The sequence below is a fragment of the Herpailurus yagouaroundi genome, unplaced genomic scaffold (assembly GCF_014898765.1).
Source record: "Herpailurus yagouaroundi ecotype Mexico unplaced genomic scaffold, PumYag 77, whole genome shotgun sequence".
Taxonomy (NCBI): domain Eukaryota; kingdom Metazoa; phylum Chordata; class Mammalia; order Carnivora; family Felidae; genus Herpailurus; species Herpailurus yagouaroundi.
This window is the reverse complement of record NW_024412388.1, coordinates 14,435,846-14,455,212: the sequence shown is the minus strand read 5'-3', so window position 1 is coordinate 14,455,212 and position 19,367 is coordinate 14,435,846. Positions and strand designations below refer to the sequence as shown.

Genomic DNA, 19,367 nt, shown 5'->3' with positions numbered 1-19,367 from the left:
TCCCCGCCCCCCCCCCCCCCCCCCCCCCGCCCCCAGCGTCTCTAAACCACACTGTTCTTATCTGTAGAATGGGTGTAAGGATAGAGTCTTCCCAGGGTCACTGTGAAAAACGAATGGGATCACGTAGAGGGCTTGGCCTGGGGCTGGCACAGAGCAAGTGCTCAGTAGATATGAGGCCTTCCCTTCCCCCACGGCCACCTATACCTACCAGCTGCAGAGCGACTTTGCTATCTTTGTGTGGTCAGGAGTGTGCAGAGGGAAAGTATCCTGGTGACTTGGCCAGAGCTCAGCTCCTTGTGGAACACCTCACGCAGGATCTGATCCCAGAGCAATAAAGCCAATCCCAGTCACAGCCTAATTGCAGGCTCCTTGAACCAGGCACGTCTTCCAGCGTCCTTTTGGTCTGGGCCGCCATGGCTATCTTTGAGCAGCCAGGTTGAGCCAGTTCAACCCCACTGGGAAGTTAGCTTTGAAGCCAGGTTCAGGGCTGGAGCTGCCCTCTTGCCAGGAAGGGGTTGGTTCCTTGAGAAAGGGGGAAACTGGATCTGTTGAAATAACCTGAAAACCGGCTTGTTTTGACTCCCAGAGCCGGGTCAGTAAAGAAACACCCGGAGCCAGGCCAATTCCCATAATCACAAGCACCGCCCAGATTCTTTGGATGTATCGCCCACGCACGCACACACATACACACACATGCACACACACACCTTGAGATGAAGGGAGAGCTATTTGTTTTTGTTAGCTATTTGTTTGGAAATCTTATCATCCGAAAAAACGTATTGTCCAGAGGATTTGTTCTGATAATATTAGTAATGCCAGATCAGGGACCCTGTGAAACAAGTTCTAATATGGCCACTTCTCAACATGTGACATTGGGGAAATTATTTAACTTCTCTGGGCTTCAGTTTGCTTCTCTGCAAAATGGGGATAATAATAGCACCCTCCTTCTAGGTCTCTCATAGGGCTCAAATGAGTTCATACAAGTGCTCTGAGCAGGCTTTGCATGGAGTAAACTAGTTGATAAACATCATCATTTGCTGTAGTACAGTCATCATTGCTGATATTCCCTTTCCTCAAAAAATACTCCATGTGTGTAATTTTTTTAATTCCAATTTAGGGACCGTAGAGACCTCTCAGGTTCTACCTGTGGGCTCTGGAAGGGTCTGAGACCCAGAGGAAGCTAACAACTGTTGGGCCAGGAGACCTAGTCTCGGCCTAGTCTCAGCGTGATTCTGTTAAGTGTCTGTGTGGCCCTGGGCATGTGGCTTTCCCTCTCTGGTCAACAGCACCAGTTTTTTTTTTTTCACCTATACAAGTACAGGATCAAATTTTGTGCAGGTTTCTTTTAGCTCCAAGGTTTGCATTTCTGCAAGGTGAGCTTATCACTCGACACCCTGAGGCGATCCTTTGCTACTCTAGTTCAGGTGTAAGGTACCACATTGCTGTTCTCAGGTCCCCGTCTGAGCCCTGAGGCCATCCAGGCTTCCCCCACAGGCTTGGTGACCTCCCTTCTCTGTGCCTCATTTCCTTCACCTCCCACATGGGGGTAATAGCAGTATCCCCGTCATAGGGCTGTTGCAAGGATTAAACGGCTACATATCAAAAACTTGGAACAGTGCCCTAGCACATAGTAGGTGCCAGTAAATGTTGGCTGCTGTGCTGCTGGAGGCTGATACTGATCACATCAGAATGACATGGTCAACATCTAACTTTCACTGAGCCCTTAGTAGATGCGGGACAAGATGGGCACACAAGCCCATGAGGGTTTCGCAGAAGAAGCAACAGAAGGTCAGAGGGCTGACTGCCTCACCCAAGGTTGCACCACTGGCCAGTGGCGCCCTCAGACTCAACTACCATACCCCTCTGAACGGCCCTTAGTACATCCCTCACCTCATGGTTGACAAGCCCCAGTTCCTTCCTTCCTTCTGAAAAAAAGCAGTAAAGATAATTCTTAATGGGGCTTTCTGAGTGTTTACTAGGAAAGTGTCTCCAGACCTCCCAGAAATATACTCACTGTCTATGAACTGGAGAAGGTGATTAAAAAAGAAAACAAGAAGAAGGTGGTGGTGATGGTGATAAGGGTAAGAACCACCCTGTCATGGGAGAGGAGATAGCCGTGGGCAACATTTATTTGTGGATCCGTGAGACAGGCGGTGTGGGTGTCTCGCCCTTCACTATGGCTTCAGCCTCTGGCCTGGGAAGGCTCACATGCAACGCCAACTCAAGGTCATTTCTAGCATCCTGAGGCATGAATGTGGCCAGGACCATAGGTAGGATGGCAGAGATTGGCCAGGTATCTAACCCGTAGGCAGTCAGTGATGGGGACAGGGTTCCATTTGGATTTAGTGTTGTGATCTGAATTCCCACTTCCTAATATAGGAAGCATTGTAGACGTAACTCCGAGCCAACATTGTGGTGCTTTAGATGTTGAAATTCACACAATGGAATTAATTGCAGGGGTAAAATGCTGTGATAATTAAGGATGATTGGGAAAGCTGTTCATTTTACGTACAAAACAGTTATTAACGTTTGAGGACTTAAATAAGGAGATTAGTTCAGGTAAACATTGGAGAGGGAATTAGCTGAATAACTCTGGGGAAAATACTGTATTCTCTTTGATCCAGCAAATTTTTATGAACATTCCAACAATAATACAAAGCTGAATACTAGAGATTAGAGTGTATCATCCATCTAATCTTTGTAAAATTGATTTGATTGTACCAGCACTCATACATTGAAATAAAACAGCTTCAAGAACCACATTTACTTTTTAGTTATTTTATTCCCTTTAGGCTCTGGGTTTCCCCTTCCATGAACTCAGCTAAAAGGGAAGATTATCTAGTATCATGGATGTGCAGATGTCACTGCAGGAACAATGTAGGAGCAGAAATTTATGCAATTTTATAACATTCCAGATTTGTCCGAATATCTCAGAAGTTTTATTATTGATGGTGGTCGGCCTATTCTCTGCCTGAATATTTAGCCAAAATGCTGCGCTGGCTTTGTAGATGTGGGCAGTGATCGGGGGGATAGATACTGCAGCAATATGTTTACGTCCAGTCCTTGTTGGAGTGATGAGGTTCTGCTCGAGAAAGGTGTTTTCTGAGCACCTTCCAGGTCCCAAGCCGTGGACAAGCTGCTGAGGGCGGCGAGCAGGAAAGGTCCTATCTGTGCAATCCTCCAACTCAAGATACAGCGGGTCCCTGGACGGCTTGTTCCAGGTCCAGCTTTCCCACCGTCCTGCCCAGAGCTTCTGGCCCAGGAAGTGGTGTCTTTTTCCCTTTTAACGTTTATTTATTTTTAAGAGAGAGAGAAAGAATATGTGCAAGCAGGAGAGGGGCAGAGAGGGGGGGACAGTGCTGATTGCAGACAGCCCGAGCTCACGAACTCATGAACCGTGCGATCATGCCCTGAGCCGAAGTGCCATGCTTGAAGCGACTGCGCCACCCCGGCGCCCCCCCCCCCCCCACCGTGGGTGCTTTTAACAGCTACCCTGGGGGCTTGTGATGCAGTTGAGACAAAGCCCCACCCTTTGAAAAACAATGGTCTAGAATTCCATGTTGAGGACAGAGTAGGTTAGGGGCCCCAGAGTCAGGGCTCAGGCAGGCTTCCTGGAGGAGGAATGATGTCATCTTGAATGGTGACTAATGTTTAGCCAGTCAAAGGAAGGTGAGAAGGTGAAACCGTGGAGGTCCCAGGAGCACAGGGACTGAGGCGTAGGCAGTGTGTTTTTGGAGGGCAGAGTGTGAGAAAGTAATGAGCAGTGAAGCTGGAAAGGAGGCAGGGGCCAGGTGTCATGTGGGAAAGGTGACGCTGCCCTCAAGGCAGAGGGAGGACACAGAGGTGGGGAGAGAGGGAGGCAGACAGTCGGGGTTATACTGTATATATCGCTATGGTGGTGCTGTCCATATCCCCCCATCGCCAGTCCCTAAGGGAGAAAATTGAGGCTCAGAAGCATTGGCTGACCCAGAGAGATCATGGCAGAGCTGGGCTCAAATACCTCTGCCCCAAACTTCCAGACTGTTTCCCAGCCCGAGTTGGTTAAACGAGATGCCGCTGATTCACAGACCCAGCCACTTGTCCCAGTGCGCGATCTTATTGCACGTCCTCAGCAGCTTGCGTTTCACCTCAGACCTTGAACTCTGCCGAAAGCAGCTCATTCCCAGTCTTCCTGTTTGCCTGGAATGGTGCTAGCAATTAAGGGCCAAAGTGTATCTCCAGCCTTGTGTGTGGAATAAGTTGTAGTAATAAAAGGAATGATAATAACAGCAAACATACCGACCCATTACAATATGCCAGCCACTGGATGTGGATGATCTCACTTAACCTCATGACGCCCCCAGGGATTAAGTGCTATTATTATCCCCACTTGGGTGAGGCAAGTCAGACTGGTGCTTAGTCACACAGTTAGTAAGTGGCTCTCCCATCGGGATGGACTGGGTTTTGCTGCAGTAACAAATGACCGCCCCATCTCAATGGCTTACAGCAGCAAAGCTGTGGGTCCTGTTCCCCAGTACTTGTCCACTGCACACCCCGGTGGCTTTAGTCCACACTGTCTTGGGCCTGGGGTGACAGAGTGACTTCCATCTGGAACGTTGCTGATTCAGGGCGGAGCAGGATACTCATCTGACTGACTCTTAAAGATTGTGCCACAAGTGATACACCTCCCTCCTGCCTACGTTTCAGTGGCTGAAGTGGGTCACGGGGCCCCTCAGTTCCACAGGGCAAGGATGTCATCTTTCTGCGGGGAGGGCCAGTGCAGGCAGGGAGAATCAAACCTGGTGCTCCAGTACCACACCGCAGAGGTCAGAGTCAAGTTCACAGGGTCGAATTCTGATGTCAGAACCCACACTCTGTGTCGCCACCTTGCCTTCCACTTGGCTAGATGCGCACCGTTCACATCTCATCCCACGTCTGATGGCATGAATTTCAGCCCTGGGAAACCAGCACCTGTGGTGTGCATGGAGATGTTTTTTTTTTAATGTTTATTATTTTTGACAGAGAGAGAGAGAGAATGCAAGTAGGGGAGGGGCGGAGAGAGAGGGGGACAGAGGATCTGAAGCAGCCTCCGCACTCACAGCACAGAGCCCGAACTCTATGGGGCTCGAACTCATGAACCGTGAGATCACGTCCTGAGCTGAAGCTGGACGCTCGACCCACGGAGCCACCCAGGCGCCCCGTGCATGGAGACTTTTATCTTCCATGTTTCCGCCTCCCTGTAGTGAAGTAGCTGCAAAGGGCTGTCCTGAACACCCAGGAGGGACGTAGGACAAGAATTTATAGAGGTGAGCTGGCAGGGAACCAGAAGGCATAGCAGATCCTGAGCGCCCAGCTCGGACAATAATGATCCTGCTTCCAGGATAAGATAACCCACTTGAAATACAAAGCACAGTGGCCAGCGAGAAGGAATTCCTCAGTAAATATTAACCATTTTCCCTCTTTATCATTATCGTCTGCTATCACACCATACGTTGAGTTGCTGTCCAAACTCCACCGTCAGCTCAGAGTTCGAGCTCGTGAAGACCTCACCGACCTGCCCTTGGTCCCTCGTCCTCCTCCTTCTTGCCCCACAGCAGCGAGGGCTGCTCGCCAGACGCCAGAGCCAGGCGCAGGGACACTCACGGCGGCCATTCTCCCGTTCGCCTGACCCCGTTCACCCCAAGTGCCTCCTTTCTGCTCCACTTGATAGCTTTTAAGTGTCAAGTCTGACTGATTCTAGCTATTGCCCCAAGGCCAAGGTCTCCAACTGGCAGACCTTTCCCGAGGGAGCTGGGACCAGATGGTGGGGGGCAGGGAGGGATGGGAAGATGGCGGTGACGGAGTCTGTGATTATATTTGCTACTCATTCTGGGTCCGTCTGTTCCAAGATATTTTTTTTTGTGCTGCTCTTGCTATTATTACTATTTTTTTGTCTTTTTGTTATTCAAATTGCAACCCTGTTAGGATGGATCGGTCGGGTAAGTAGCACGTCCCACTCGCTGGGATTTCCCAGCTGGGTTGTAGAAACTTTCCAGCTTTTTAAAACCATCGATGGGCCCAGGGTGACTTTGGTACCTTGCTCTGCATGGCAGCATCAATCCCAGTCTTGGGGGCTGAGTGGGGCGGGGTGGCCTCACGGGCTCCCAGGCACAGCCAGCCCTAACGACCAACCTCTTTTCCCCCAGAACGGCTGAGGCATCCCGGAAGAAGAAGGAAAACCGGAGGAAATGGAAGCGCTATCTCCTGATAGGCCTGGCAACTGTCGGAGGCGGGACGGTGATCGGTAAGGCCGGCCCAGGCTGAGCCGGTGGCACGTGGGCCAGCGCGGAGCCAGGGACGGTGCCAGGCTCGAAGCTAGAGAGGAGAGCGTAAGGAGGGCAGCTGGGAGGTGGCCCCAGCTCGCACTAGGTGCTCTGTCAGCAGAAAGCACATTCATTAGCGTTGGAAGCATCCGTGGAAGGCACTGGGCAGCTGACGGGGGAAGAACCCAGTGGGCCGCATCTTCCCATCTTCACCAACCAGGCGTCACCGGGGCGACTATCATCGGCAGTGCCGGGGCAGCGGCCCTGGGCTCGGTGGCTGGCATCGCTGTCCTGACCTCGCTGTTTGGTGCGGCTGGAGCCGGCCTGACAGGTAAGGCTCCAAAGGGGTGGTGGCCTAGGGGGGATTTTTCAGCCAGGGGCGCCCGGCTGTTCCAAAACATGCCCAGATTCTCACCCAAGACGGCTCCCCCGGGGACGGAGGAGGATACGGCTTTTCTCACGCTGGGTCCCAGCCAGAACCCATAGCAGGCTTCCCAGAGACCTGCCCCAGGAGCCTGGCGTGGGTCAGAAAAGAGCTGGATGTGAGCACCTGCCCCTGGACAGATTTTCTGAGGAGGGTCTGATTGGACCTGCTGGTCTCCATCCAGGAGATTTCCAGGCAGGCCACCTCGGAAACACATGGGCTTCTTCATGTTCAGAGGCCACGAGGATACCCTGAAATTACCAGTGTCTCCTGGGTGGGTTTTCCAGATCATATGTGCCAGTAGCCCCCCAGTCACACACAGAGCTTCCTGTTCCACTCCTCAGGTGGGGTCCATCCCTCCCCATGTTGAGAATCCTCATCAGTTTGATCCGGTTTTTTGAGAGGCGTATATTACACCCATGACACGCATGGGCAGGAGAAAACACATAGAACCAACGGAGTCACAGTGGGCCAGCGAGTTCCAGCCCCAGCTCTGCCACTACAGCTGGCCAGCCTTTGGAAGCCTTTGACCCTTGGCTGTAATCGGGGACAATAATGGCACCTACCTTTAACGATTTAAAAAATGAGACATGTTTCCAGGGGCCAGGCAAACAGTTGGCACTCACTGTGAGTTTGAGAGCACAGAGAGCCGCTCTCACTAATCCCATCCTCATTTTTGTATCTACGTCTTTAGGATACAAGATGAAGAAGCGTGTCGGGGCCATTGAAGAGTTCACATTTCTGCCTCTGACAGAAGGCAGGCAGCTGCATATCACCATCGCCATCACAGGGTGGCTGGCGTCTGGCAAATACCGTGAGGACCGGGGCCAAAGCAAAGAAGGATGAGGGTGGGGGAGTGGAGCGGGGAGAGGTGGGTGTTGAATGACTCTGACTGCTGCTGTGGGCCAGACCCCGGCCTAGGCTCTTGCCTGTGGATGTCTCTAGACGGTGGGAAGGGGAGCCTCATTTTGCAGAGGAGGAAACCGAGGCTCAAGGAGGTGAGATGACTTCATCCCGTGTCCATCCACCGATTCATCTATCCACCAATCTATCCACACTCCATTTTTCCACCCGCCTACCCACCCATCCATCTATCTATCCATCTGTCAACCGTCCATCTACTTACCCACATCCATCCATCGTCCACACACCCACCCATCCATCAGCCTTCCATCCACCTACCCAACAATCCACCTACTCAACCATCTCTACCCTTCCATCCACCCATCTACTCATCCACTGATGCATCCACACACCCATCCGTCCATCATCCATCTAGTTATCTGTCCATTCATCCACCCACCCATTTATCTAGCCACCCATCCATCATCCATCCATCATCCATCCACCCTTCCATCCATGTATCCATCCACCTACCCATCCACCCACTCACCTATCCACTCATTCATCTCTCCACCCGCTCATCCATGTATCCATCCATCTATGCATCTATCCATGCATTTATCTATTATCTACCCATCCAACTGTCTATCAGTTCATCCAGCCAACCACCCATTCATTCATCCATCCATCCATCTATCCACCCATCCACCCAACCATCCATCTACCCATCCATCCATTCACCCACCCATTCACCTATTAATTCGTCCATTGAGCAATATTTATAGAGTATCTTCATACCACCTGCCAGACACTGAGCCAGGCCCTAGGAATTCAGTGGTGAGCGGCACAGTCATGGCCTCTGCTCTCATGGAACTTATGGTCCCGGGTGGAAGAAAGACCACTGAGCAGTAATTACAGGGAAGTTCTATGGATGGCACAATAGAGGAAATCAGGAGTGTTTCTGGGGAATGAGGGAAAGGATCCTGGAGAAAGTGACTTTGGGCTAAGGACTGGGCGTTAACTGGGTAAGAAGGAGCAGGAAGTATACACTAAGTAAAGGGGCAGCAGGTACAAAGGACCACGGGATGGCTGGAACAGGGAGCTAGAAGACAGGAGTGTGGGCAGGGTCAGATCGTGCTGGAGCATGTGAGGTATGGCAAGGAGTTTGTATTTATCCTCAGAGCAAGTGGGAAAGAGCAAAGGATCGAAGCATATGGCTTCAAGTAGAAAGGACTTTTAAGTAGGTGCGAGATCAGTACATCTTGACTGCGTGACTTCAGGCAAGTTACTTACCCTCTCTGGGCCTCAGCTGCTTCATTTGTGAGGTAGAACAAATTATCTCTGCCTTTCAAGACACTTACAAAGTTTAAATTAAACAGAGCACATGGAAGGCACCTGGTTTCTCATTGACTTTCCGCAAACATTAGTTCCCTCTGCTGCTCTAATCTGAATCTGTGTTTTGGGGGAGAGGCCAACCAGGGTGGCATCGAGGACTAACACCATAGTCCACCCACTGCCTGGCTCTCTGTTGCAAGTGCCCAGTGTGAGGCTCCATAAACAGTTCATCACAGAGAGAGAGGGAGCAGGGTGGGCCAGGGAATCTGGAACATTCCAGCCAGACCCATGCTGACAGCCTCCTGAGTTTCCAAATCTCTGGGCTCTGAGGCTGGAAGCCACAGTCCTTCTACGTGATGCAGAAGAAAGCGAGTGAGAAAATGCCCCATCTCTGTGTGGCGGCCTTCCCAGGTGCCAGTCTCATTGGTATATGATCGCCAGGCCCCATCTGCACACAGCGGGCCTCTGGTGTCAGCTGAGCACTTCGCCCGTGCCTACCCTGAGTCAGACGTTTTACCCTCTCAATGGGAACTTGGATGCGTTACCTCCCGAGAGCCTGACATCCACCCTCTGAGGTGGGGGCCTTTCCTGTCCTGATCTGGCAGGAGGGCAAAACCCAGGGCGGTCATGTGAGCTCAGGGGCGTGGCTAATGCAGGATTCAAACCCGTGTCTCCTGACCCACCCTTTCGTTGGATAGGATTATATGCAATAATGACCACCTCTTTGTAGGGAACAGGAACTAACCCAGGCACTAAGCCAAGCGTGTTGCCTGCCTCACTCTCTTGGTCTCTCACTGCAAGCCGGGGAGGTGGGCATCAATGTCACCCCCATTTTATAGATGAGGAAACTGACACTCGTAAGGGCTGCTCAGGGTCCACTTGGGTAGCCAGGGACTGGGGCAGGACTCACCACTCTTCTTTCCGTCTGGCCCCACACCCCGTGTTCTGGGCCGCGGGGCGATACAGTGCTTTACATGTATCGAATGCTATTCATGCAACATCTCACGGGAGCCCCACGACACTCGGAAGTCAGAAGGTATCATCCATTCTTACAGATGTGGAAGCCGAGGCCCACAAGGGTGGCCTGGCTAGCTGCGAGCCAAGCGACCAGGAAGCTACTGAGCCGGGTGCGAGCCCAGGCCGGTGACCCGGCACGGCCTACCTTCCTCCCCCTCACTCTCCCCACCGCCCCCCCTCCCCCGCCCCTGCTCTCCACCCTGAGCTGCTGCAGAGCCATGGCAGGGTCCCCGCAGAGCAGGGAGCAGCTCCAGGGTGGTCCTCGTGTCCGCATGGCGCCCTTAGGTAGGGATGACACCTTTGAGTCGGGCAGGTAGCGGACGTCCAGAACCCGAAGCCTCCGGGAAGCTGATGGTGCACATTCATTCATCGTCGTGTTTTCATGAGTTTTACCCTGTGCCATATCACTGGGCTTTGAGAATCTGGTCCTTGGCAAACAGGCTGTGGGAGACGTGCTTCACACAGACAGTCGCAAAAGTAAGCGTGTGACTGCAGGCCGTATGAGAACTTACGGCGGAAAGGCATTTGCTCCTCCAGAGGGGCCACGCAGCCTCCCTGTGGAAGAGGTGATTGAACTACAAGCTCAAGGGCAAGTAGGAGTGAAGGGAGAAAATGGTGGTTTCGGGGGGGGGGGGGGGGGGGGGAGGAGAGTTCTGTTTTGGAAAGGTCACTGGGGCCACAGGCAGGAAAGCATGGGGCGGGGGGACTGGTCAGGCATCCTCCTGGGCCCCTTTCCCTTCTCCCAGAATAGAGTGACAGCATGATGTGTGCATGTCCCTGTCTGTGCCCAGCCAGAGGGCTGGATGGCTTGGTTTCCTCAGCTATAAAATCAGGCTAATTTAGGGGCACCTGGCTGGCTCAGTCAGTTAAGCGTCCGACTTGAGCTCAGGTCATGATCTCACGGTCTGTGAGTTCAAGCCTCATGTCGGGCTCTGTGCTGTCAGTTCAGAGCCTGGAGCCTGTTTCAGATTCTGTCTGTGTCTCTCCATCTCTCGGCCCCTCCCCTGCTCATGCTCTGTGTCTCTCAATAATAAATAAACGTTAAAAAAAAAGAATTTAAATCAGACTAATTGTGGCACCCTATTTCAGAGGCCATGAGAAGGTGAAATGTGTTTCTGAAGGGCAGGGCGTAAGTGAGGCATTGATGAGGGAGGGACTGGGAAGGAGGCAGGGGCCACATCACAGAGGGCAGAGGGCTACAGTGTCATGCAGAGAGGTGACACTATCCTAGGGGCAGAAGGAGGGCACAGAGCAAGGAAAAGGAGGGACATTATACTTCCTGCTTGACGTTGGTCACTGTGGTGGTGCTGTCCACATCTCCCCATTAATTCGTCCCTAAGTGGGAATGCTTCCGAGGCCCGGAAGCATTGGCTGACCCAGCAAGATCGTGGCAGAGCCGGGCTCAGATACCTCTGCCCCAAGCTTCCAGACTGTTTCCCAGCCCGAGCTTGTTGAATGACCTGCCACTGGTTCACAGAGCCAGCTGCTCGTCCCCGTGTGCAGTGCACGTTCCTGTTGTATGTCCCTGGCAGCTGATGGCCAGAATTTCTGCAGGGAGAGACAGAGTAGCACTTCACGTGCACGGAAGTTCGAAGACTTCATTCCTACCCACTTTATAGAAGGAGATAAATACTCATCTCCTACTGCACAGATAAGCGCAGTAAGGCTCAGGGTAGGAAAGTGGTTATGCCTGGGGTCACCCAGCTACTACGGAATGCAGAATTGGGACTTGAACCGCAGCCTGCTGACTCACAAGGTGGCGCTGCACTCTGTCTGCTCTGCTAACAGCTGACGCTCATCAGTGTGGGGGGGGGGCGGGGCTCTGTCTCCCCACAAGGGCAAGCGGTCCCCTGTCACCACCTGTCTGGGAAGGTGGGGTGGGCCACCCTCTGTCACAGACAGGAGAGACCCCCCCCCACCACCTGCGTTCTCTCCTAGGTACCTTCAGTGCCCCGTGGGCGGCCTTGGCCCGCAGCCGCGAGCAGTACTGCCTGGCTTGGGAGGCCAAGTACCTGATGGAGCTCGGCAATGCCCTGGAGACCATCCTCAGTGGTCTCGCCAACATGGTAGCCCAGGAGGCCCTGAAGTACACAGTGTTGTCTGGTAAGCACCCCCCGACCCGGCCACTACCGCCAGCAGCAGGCCCACAGCTCCCAACTCACACCAGTAGCATATATATCTTTGTGTGCCTGAGGCCCCCGGTGAGCCGGGCACCGTGCTGGGTCTTAGGAACACAGAGAGGTTAAGACTGCATTCCTGTCTATCAAGTTTATGGTCTCTGTGGGGAGGCGACCGGTAAACAGCCAATCACGTTGTCACACGGCGTATCAGTTAGCTATTGCTGCATGACAAGCAACCCCAAAACTCAGTAGCTTAAAACAGCAATCATTTCTCATAATAGCTGAGAAGTCGTAAGGCTTCATTTGGCTGATCTCAGGTGGGCCTGCTCATGCGTCCGTGGGTCAGCCAAATGTCCGCCGATCTGGGCTAGCCTGGTCTGGGGCAACTAGGACAACTCAGCCCTGCTCCATTTGTCTCTCACCTCCTCCTGGGATCAGCAGGCCAGCCCACACCAGCGCTAGAAGCGCATGAGAGCCTGGACCCAACGCACAAAACCGTTTCAAGCTTCACGTTGACTAATAGCTCATTGGCCTAAGCAACTCACATGGCCAAGGCTAGAGTGGAGCGCAGGACAGGGGCAGGGGCCCGGGCCCTGCAGAATTATAACACAAAGCGGGAGGATACAGGGTCGGGTGACAAACTGAGGCCATCTTGGGCATGTCACTGATGACCGATGCTTGAACAGAAGGAATTTAGTCCATGAGTCAGAAATGCATGAGCATCAGTTTTCTTCATTGCTCTAATAGCAGTTTGACAGCACTTGGAAAACTTAACAGGTTCCAAGTTCAAGACTCTGCACACATTCACTCGGGCATCCATTGGCCAGCCCACCACTTCCCGAGAAGGACCTCTCCCCACTGCTTTCATCACTGATATCCCACCTCCCCAGGCATCGTGGCTGCCCTGACCTGGCCAGCCTCACTCCTCACTGTCGCCAACGTCATCGACAACCCCTGGGGCGTGTGTCTCCATCGATCCGCAGAGGTTGGCAAGCACCTGGCCCACATCCTGCTCTCCCGGCAGCAGGTACCTGGGCTGTTGGGGGAGGTGCAGGGAAGAAGGGAAGTGTGGAAACTGACTTGTGCACAGATGTCAGCCCTAAAGACAAGCCCACATGGAGGTAGCCCAGTGGCTTTTTGGGGGTGGATGGCCTTCACTGCCCCTACAGTCCAAGTCACAAGAATATCCCAGGATGGACCAGTGAGAATTGTGGGTTGTGCGTTTCTCGCAGGTAGTGAGGTGAAGACTGAATAACAGGGACATTGAGGGAAGGGACAAGGGCAGGTGTTCCCTCCTGGAAGTCTAGAGCCACCATCTGAGCAGATGTCCCGTGGTCCAAATACCGTGTAAAATGATCAGGAAGATAAACAATCGGAATACTTTTAAAATTTGAATCCAGTACTTACCAGGGAAATTAAACTGCATGCCCCCCCCCCCCCCCGTAACTTCAGAATAAACTTGAGTAAATGGAAACAGAAGTTTGGGGGAAAGTTTCAGAGATGACTGTGCAGTTAGGATTAGTTTTAGCGGCGAGAGAAAACCCCAAATAACGGTGGCTTAAGCGAGGTGGGAGTTTATTGCTCGAGGAGAAGCCTAGGAAGGCAGTCTTGCACTAGAACACTGTGCCATGGCGAGGCAGCAAAGGGCCGTCTGGCTTGTTGCTCTGCTGTAGGGGCTCTTGACCTCGTGGTACCAGATGCCAGCATCCGCCCTCCAGGTAAGCAGGAAAAAGAAAGGCCTTGTAACCTTTCCACTGACGTCTCATTGGCCAGACCCTCGCCGTAGGACCACGCCTACTGCCGCAGAAGCTGGGGGACGCCGTCTTTATTCTGGGTGTCAGTGAACCCAGCTGAAATTCAGCTATGGGAAGGGGAGGATGGATATTGAGGGACAGCTAGCAGTTTCTGCCACAGCGGGTAAATTGCTTGAGACCCCCAGCCCCCATCTGATTTCTGTGTCTGTGCCAGAAGAAATAGGGAGGTCCTGTGGCAGGTTTGGAAGTAAGGCAGAGACCAGAGTGGCCTCGGCTTAAACAAGGTAGACGTTTATCCTCTCCCGTGGAATAGCCCGGGTATCAGCATCCAGGGCAATGCGATGTGTGTTCGTTTGCTCGTGGTGCTGTAACAAACTACCCCAGGCATACTGGCTTGAAACGCAAATTTATTACCTTACAGCTCTGAGGTCAGAAATCTAAAAATGGCGGGGGGGTGGGATACCTGGGTGGCTCAGTCGGTTAAGCATCCAACTCTTGATTTCGGCTCAGATCATGGTCTCATGGTTCGTGAGTTCAAGCCCACGTTGGGCTCTGTGCTGACAGCACAGAACCTGCTAGGGATTCTTCTCTCTCCCTCTATCTCTGCCCCTCCCCTGTCCATGCGCGCGCGCTCTCTCTCTCTCTCTCTCTCTCTCTCTCAAAGTAAATAAATAATAGGGGTGCCTGGGTGGCTCAGTCAGTTGAGCACCTGACTTCGGCTCAGGTTATGATCTCACAGTTCGTGGGTTCAAGCCCCACGTGGGGCTCACTGCTGTCAGCCTGGAGCCTGCCTCGGATCCTCTGTCCCCCTCTCTCTGTGCCCCTCCCCTGCTCTCTCGCACTCTATCAAAAATAAATAAACATTAAGGAACAACAAATGAAAATCTAAAACGCGGGCCCGCGTTCCTTATGGAGGCTCCAGGGAGGATCCACTTCCCTGCATCCCCCGGCTGCCAGAGGCCACCTGCTGTCTTTGGCCGGGAGCCCCCTTCCTCCGTCTTCAGAGCCAGCGGTGTGACATCTTCAGATCTTTCTCTGTGTCCCTTGCTTCTGCCAGCAGGTCACCTGTCTGACTCGGACCCTCCTGCCTCCCCCTTTGTCATATAAGGTGGCATTCGCAGGGCCCACGGGTTAGGATGGGACCGTCTCCCGGGGGCCAACACTCTGCCTCACGTGGGCGGCTTTCAACGTCATGGCCACACGTCCTCGGTGTTCAGTCTCTCCTTCAGTTCGAGACGGACATTGCAGACAGTTGGGGGCAGGCAAGTGAAGGGAAAGGCGGCCATCCCTCCTCGCTGCAGGGGAGTCGGAGAAACTTCGTCCCTGGTCGAGGAGCTGTATGACAGCAAAACTCAGGAGTTTGTTCCCAGGGGCCCAGGGAGAGTGGGTGTCGGGGGATGGCCAGCAGCCGTTGCCACAAAGTTCCTGCAGGACGGGGATACTATTTGATCAAGGGTTTCCTGTTGTCGTAAAGGGGGGCGGGGGTGGGGAGAGGAGGGATATACATTTTGGCACAAGAACAAGGAAGAAGAATAGACTGGCAGGACCCGACCAGACCTTTTGGAGCTCCTCTTCTCCTTCCTCCTCCTTCCATGGAGAACTTGCACCCAGACACCTCAGGGAACTTTCTTCTTACGAGTTGCCTTTTCCGCGAGTTCTTTAGTCAGAAGATTCCCCTTCATGTCGAACTTACTGCCTGATTTCATGTCCCACCTTTCTATCTAGAAACAGGACAATTATCCCTCACCTGTCTCTGCCTCTTTACCCGTCATCACCCCTGGGGGTACCTTCCACCTCCTCTTCCTGGCTCCAGAAGGGCCCCGCTATCCTGCAGCCATTTGCCACCTGATAGTTGAGTCCTGTCCCCTGGGGGAGAAGAGACAGTGGCCGGATGATGGTTGGAGATAAAAGGGAATTAACCCAGCCAGAGGCTGCCTGCAGTTCCACAGCAGGTGCACTCCTGCATGAATGAGGGCCCTGCCCGTCCTGATTAAGACATCAGAGCTCTGGGGGTGCCTGGGTGGTTCATTCGGTTGAGCGTCCAACTCTTGATTTCGGCTCAGGTCATGATCTCAGGGTCAGGGGATCAAGCCCTGCATCAGGCTCCGCACTGAGATTCCGTCTCTCCCTCGGCCCCTCTCCCCCACGCTCTCTCAAATAAGATTAGTTAATTAATTAAGACATCAGAGCTCCAGGACAGGAATAGCACATGCCTGATTCATTCAGCGTGAGGCGGGCACCGAGGGGTGTGCAGGGGGCCGTCCTTGTCAGGGCTGATGCTTTGCCGGAACTGGCTGTGCATCCCCCAGACACCTGTGTCCTGTCTCCCCACAGGGCCGGCGACCTGTCACCTTGATTGGCTTCAGCCTGGGAGCCAGAGTCATCTACTTCTGTCTGCAAGAGATGGCTCAGGAGAAAGGTGAGTCTGGCTTGTCACGGATGAAAACCCTTCCCCAGCTCATCCCCCAGGCAGGAGGTTCTGGGCCAGGGGTCACGAGCCTTGTGAATGTGTTCCCAGTTCTTGGTGATAGTCGTTAAAAGTTAAAAATAGTTTGACAATAGACAAAAGGGCGAAGTCGTTTGGAAAATGGTTTGTTTTTTCTCTGTACGCAAATTCGAGCGGATGCGAGACGGTCCTACGATAATGGCGTTGCCCTGGCGTTCTCATGTGCGTTCTTGAGTGGGAGCGAAGGGAGCCGGACGAGAAGTCTGAAATCGAGGCATCGGCAGGGCCACATTCCCTCGGAGGTTCTAGGGGATGATCCTTCTTTGTTGCTTCCGGCCTCTGGTGTGGCTGGCAGCCCTTGGCCCTCCCTGGCTTGTAGATGCGTCCCTGCCTTCTCTGCCTGAATCCTTACATCTTCTCCTTCCTATCTTCTCTTCCCTTCTCTTCCCTTCTCTTCCCTTCTCTTCCCTTCTCTTCTCTTCTCTTCTCAGGACAGTCTCAATGGATTTAGGGCCCACCCCCCCCTCAAAGCCAGCATGATCTCATCTCAGGATCCTGAACTTAATTACGTTTGCATAATTCAATTACATCTGAAGACGCCTTTTCCAAAGACGTTGTCATTCACGGGTGCCAGGTGGATGTATCTTTGGGAGCTAGCCTCCACAGACACCTTTGGGTGTGTGTCGTGCCGTCCAGGGACATACTTGGAGTGCTGAGGCAGTGGAAAGCTTGAGTGCCATTGCTCCGGGCCTTGGGTGGGTGAGGTCTCCAGGACAGAGTGCTGGTTTGGGACAGCCCGTAGGGGATGGCTGGGGGAGTCGGGTGCAGAGCCCGGGGCACTTGGAGTGGTCCACGGTCTGCGGGGCCCAGACTTAACATCTCCTGGGGGAACACAGCAGCAGTAGGACCCTGGAGCAGGAGGAGGCACTGAGACGGTGACTCCTTGGCCTGGGAGCAGAGGGTGGCTGGCAGGGAGGGCCAGAGTTCTGCCCAGCGGTCTCACTGGGGGCTGCCTCGAATGCCTCTCTGGGCGTCAGCTCCCCGACCTCGAACGTGGAGTTCTCCTGCTCAGCCGCGTGCTTGTTCTGAGGTGCCCCGCTTATCGTACAGTATTTCTGCAAATGGCAAAACCCACGGTTGACCAGATTCAGCTCAAGGTATGTCGCTTTGCAGCTTCTGATCTTCAGAGCTGCTGCTGGCCTGAGGCCAGCCCCGAAGGAGGCCCCTGGCCGCTCCCCGGCCGGCCTGTGTGTGTGTGTGTGTGTGTGTGTGTGTGTGTGTGTGTGAACGGATTGCTGGCCGGTTGCCAGCAAGCAGGGAGGGGCGGGAATGCCCACCGCTGGCCGGACCTGAGGGAGCCGGACGTGTCTGGCTGACCCGGGTTATTTGAAGTGCTGGCAGCCCCGGAGGGCCTGGGAGAGACCCTGGAGCTGAGGGACATGACTCATTCCTGCTTCTTCTCTTTTGCTAAAATGGTCCCCCACCTTGGAGTGAGGACCAGAGCTATTTTCCCGGTTACACGGGCAAGGTGGATGTCCTTGGCATTTACCGTGGAAGGGCCAAGCCCCTGTGTGTCAGGCCTGCAGATGAGCCTCGTGTCTTCTCTGTGTCATTTTGGAGGACCCCCCCACCCCCACTCCCCTGTAGCTTTCAGCAGCCCCCGCACCCCCATCACCCGGTGTTGTCTGCATCACTAAGCAATGAGGAGGTAGCTCTGTCCTATTTCCAAGAGCTTTGGGTAACCTGGGGCCACCATGCAGAAGGGCCTGGGGTGCCAGCTCGGAGCTGCGTTCACCAGGAAAATCCAGGCTGGGGTCAGAGGTCAGGCAAAAACCACGGAGGAAGCAGGGCTGAATCTGGGGCTCCGGTGAAAGTGAGTTTCCACTTACACCGTGGAGAACATTGTACTTTTCCTTTCTGTATAAATTCTTCCCCTACCCAGGCATCACCAGAGCAGAATGAGTCAAAAAGACATCCCTTACCTGCCTTTCCTGCTCTACCTGGTACAAATAATCCACCTGGGGGGCTCCTGGGGGACTCAGTCAGTTAAACATCTGACTCTTGATCACAACTCAGGTCATGATCTCACGGGTGTGGATTGAGCCCCGCATCAGGCTCTGCACTGAGCGTGGAGCCTGCTTAAGATTCTCTCCCCTGGGGCGTCCGGGTGGCTCAGTCGGTTGAGCATCCGACTTCGGCTCAGGCCATGATCTCCCGGTCCGTGAGTTCGAGCCCCGCATCAGGCTCTGTGCTGACAGCTCAGAGCCTGGCTCCCGCTTCCAATTCTGTGTCTCCCCCTCTCTCTGTCCCTCCACCACTCGTGCTCTGTCTCTCTCAAAAACTAAATAAACCTAAAAATAATTAAAAAAAAAAATTTTTTTAAAGATTCTCTCTCCCTCTCTCTCTGCTCCTCTCCCCCACTTTCTCTCTCTCTCAAAATAAATAAATAAGCATTTAAAAATATCATAATCTACCTGGGGCCTTCTGGCCTGCTAGGAAGAACCCCCTGGAGACCTTCTATGTCTCCCCGTCCTCAGCTCTTCACCTCCTGCAGTAAAGGGCTTCGTTGGCATACAGCAACACCGTCGACTCCTGCATAATGCCATATTCTGTATTCCTGCAGCGTTGTGCAAATGACAGAATCTCTCACGAAAATTGGGGGGATGGCATTTCTCATGCAGGACACACGACCTTCGTTACAAACGTGTGGGTCATAGAGAGGCAGGATGGGCGTAGCAGTCAGCTTTTGCTGTAGCAATGCTGCATAACAAGCCACCCTCTAAACTCCGAGGGCAACGACACCAAATGTCTCCCTGCTCAGGATCTGTGGGTTGGCTGTGGTTCGGCTGCTCTAGAACAGACTCTGTTTCTGGCTGCGGGTTGGACAGGCTTGGCCCCAGGCTGCAGGCTGAGCCCACATCCGCTCCATGTGCATTTATCCCGTTGAGGCTGAAGGGTTCCTCCTTACGGTAGATCGCTAGAGCTCCGGATCCAAGGCCAGCCACATGTGCACATTTAGGATCTCTTTTCGTGCCGTGTTTGCTAACATTCTGTGTCTGTTGTTTATTGCTGCAAACAACCTCTCTAAAATGTAGTGGCTTAACACAGCAATAAGTGGATAATTCTCACACTTCGGTGGGTTGACCA

General features: G+C 53.4%; 1 protein-coding gene across 7 annotated transcripts in view; it reads left to right on the top strand.

Annotated features, from left to right (window-relative positions):
• Positions 1-19,367, top strand: part of TMCO4 (transmembrane and coiled-coil domains 4) — a 95,979-nt gene that overhangs the window by 38,091 nt on the left and 38,521 nt on the right. For all 7 annotated transcript variants that reach the window (XM_040463207.1, XM_040463199.1, XM_040463217.1 and 4 more), the window contains 6 exons: positions 6,165-6,262; positions 6,502-6,612; positions 7,400-7,519; positions 11,839-12,003; positions 12,911-13,047; positions 16,109-16,193. In XM_040463207.1, the coding sequence (XP_040319141.1) occupies positions 6,165-6,262; positions 6,502-6,612; positions 7,400-7,519; positions 11,839-12,003; positions 12,911-13,047; positions 16,109-16,193 (716 nt within the window). The remainder of the gene's footprint in view (positions 1-6,164; positions 6,263-6,501; positions 6,613-7,399; positions 7,520-11,838; positions 12,004-12,910; positions 13,048-16,108; positions 16,194-19,367) is intronic.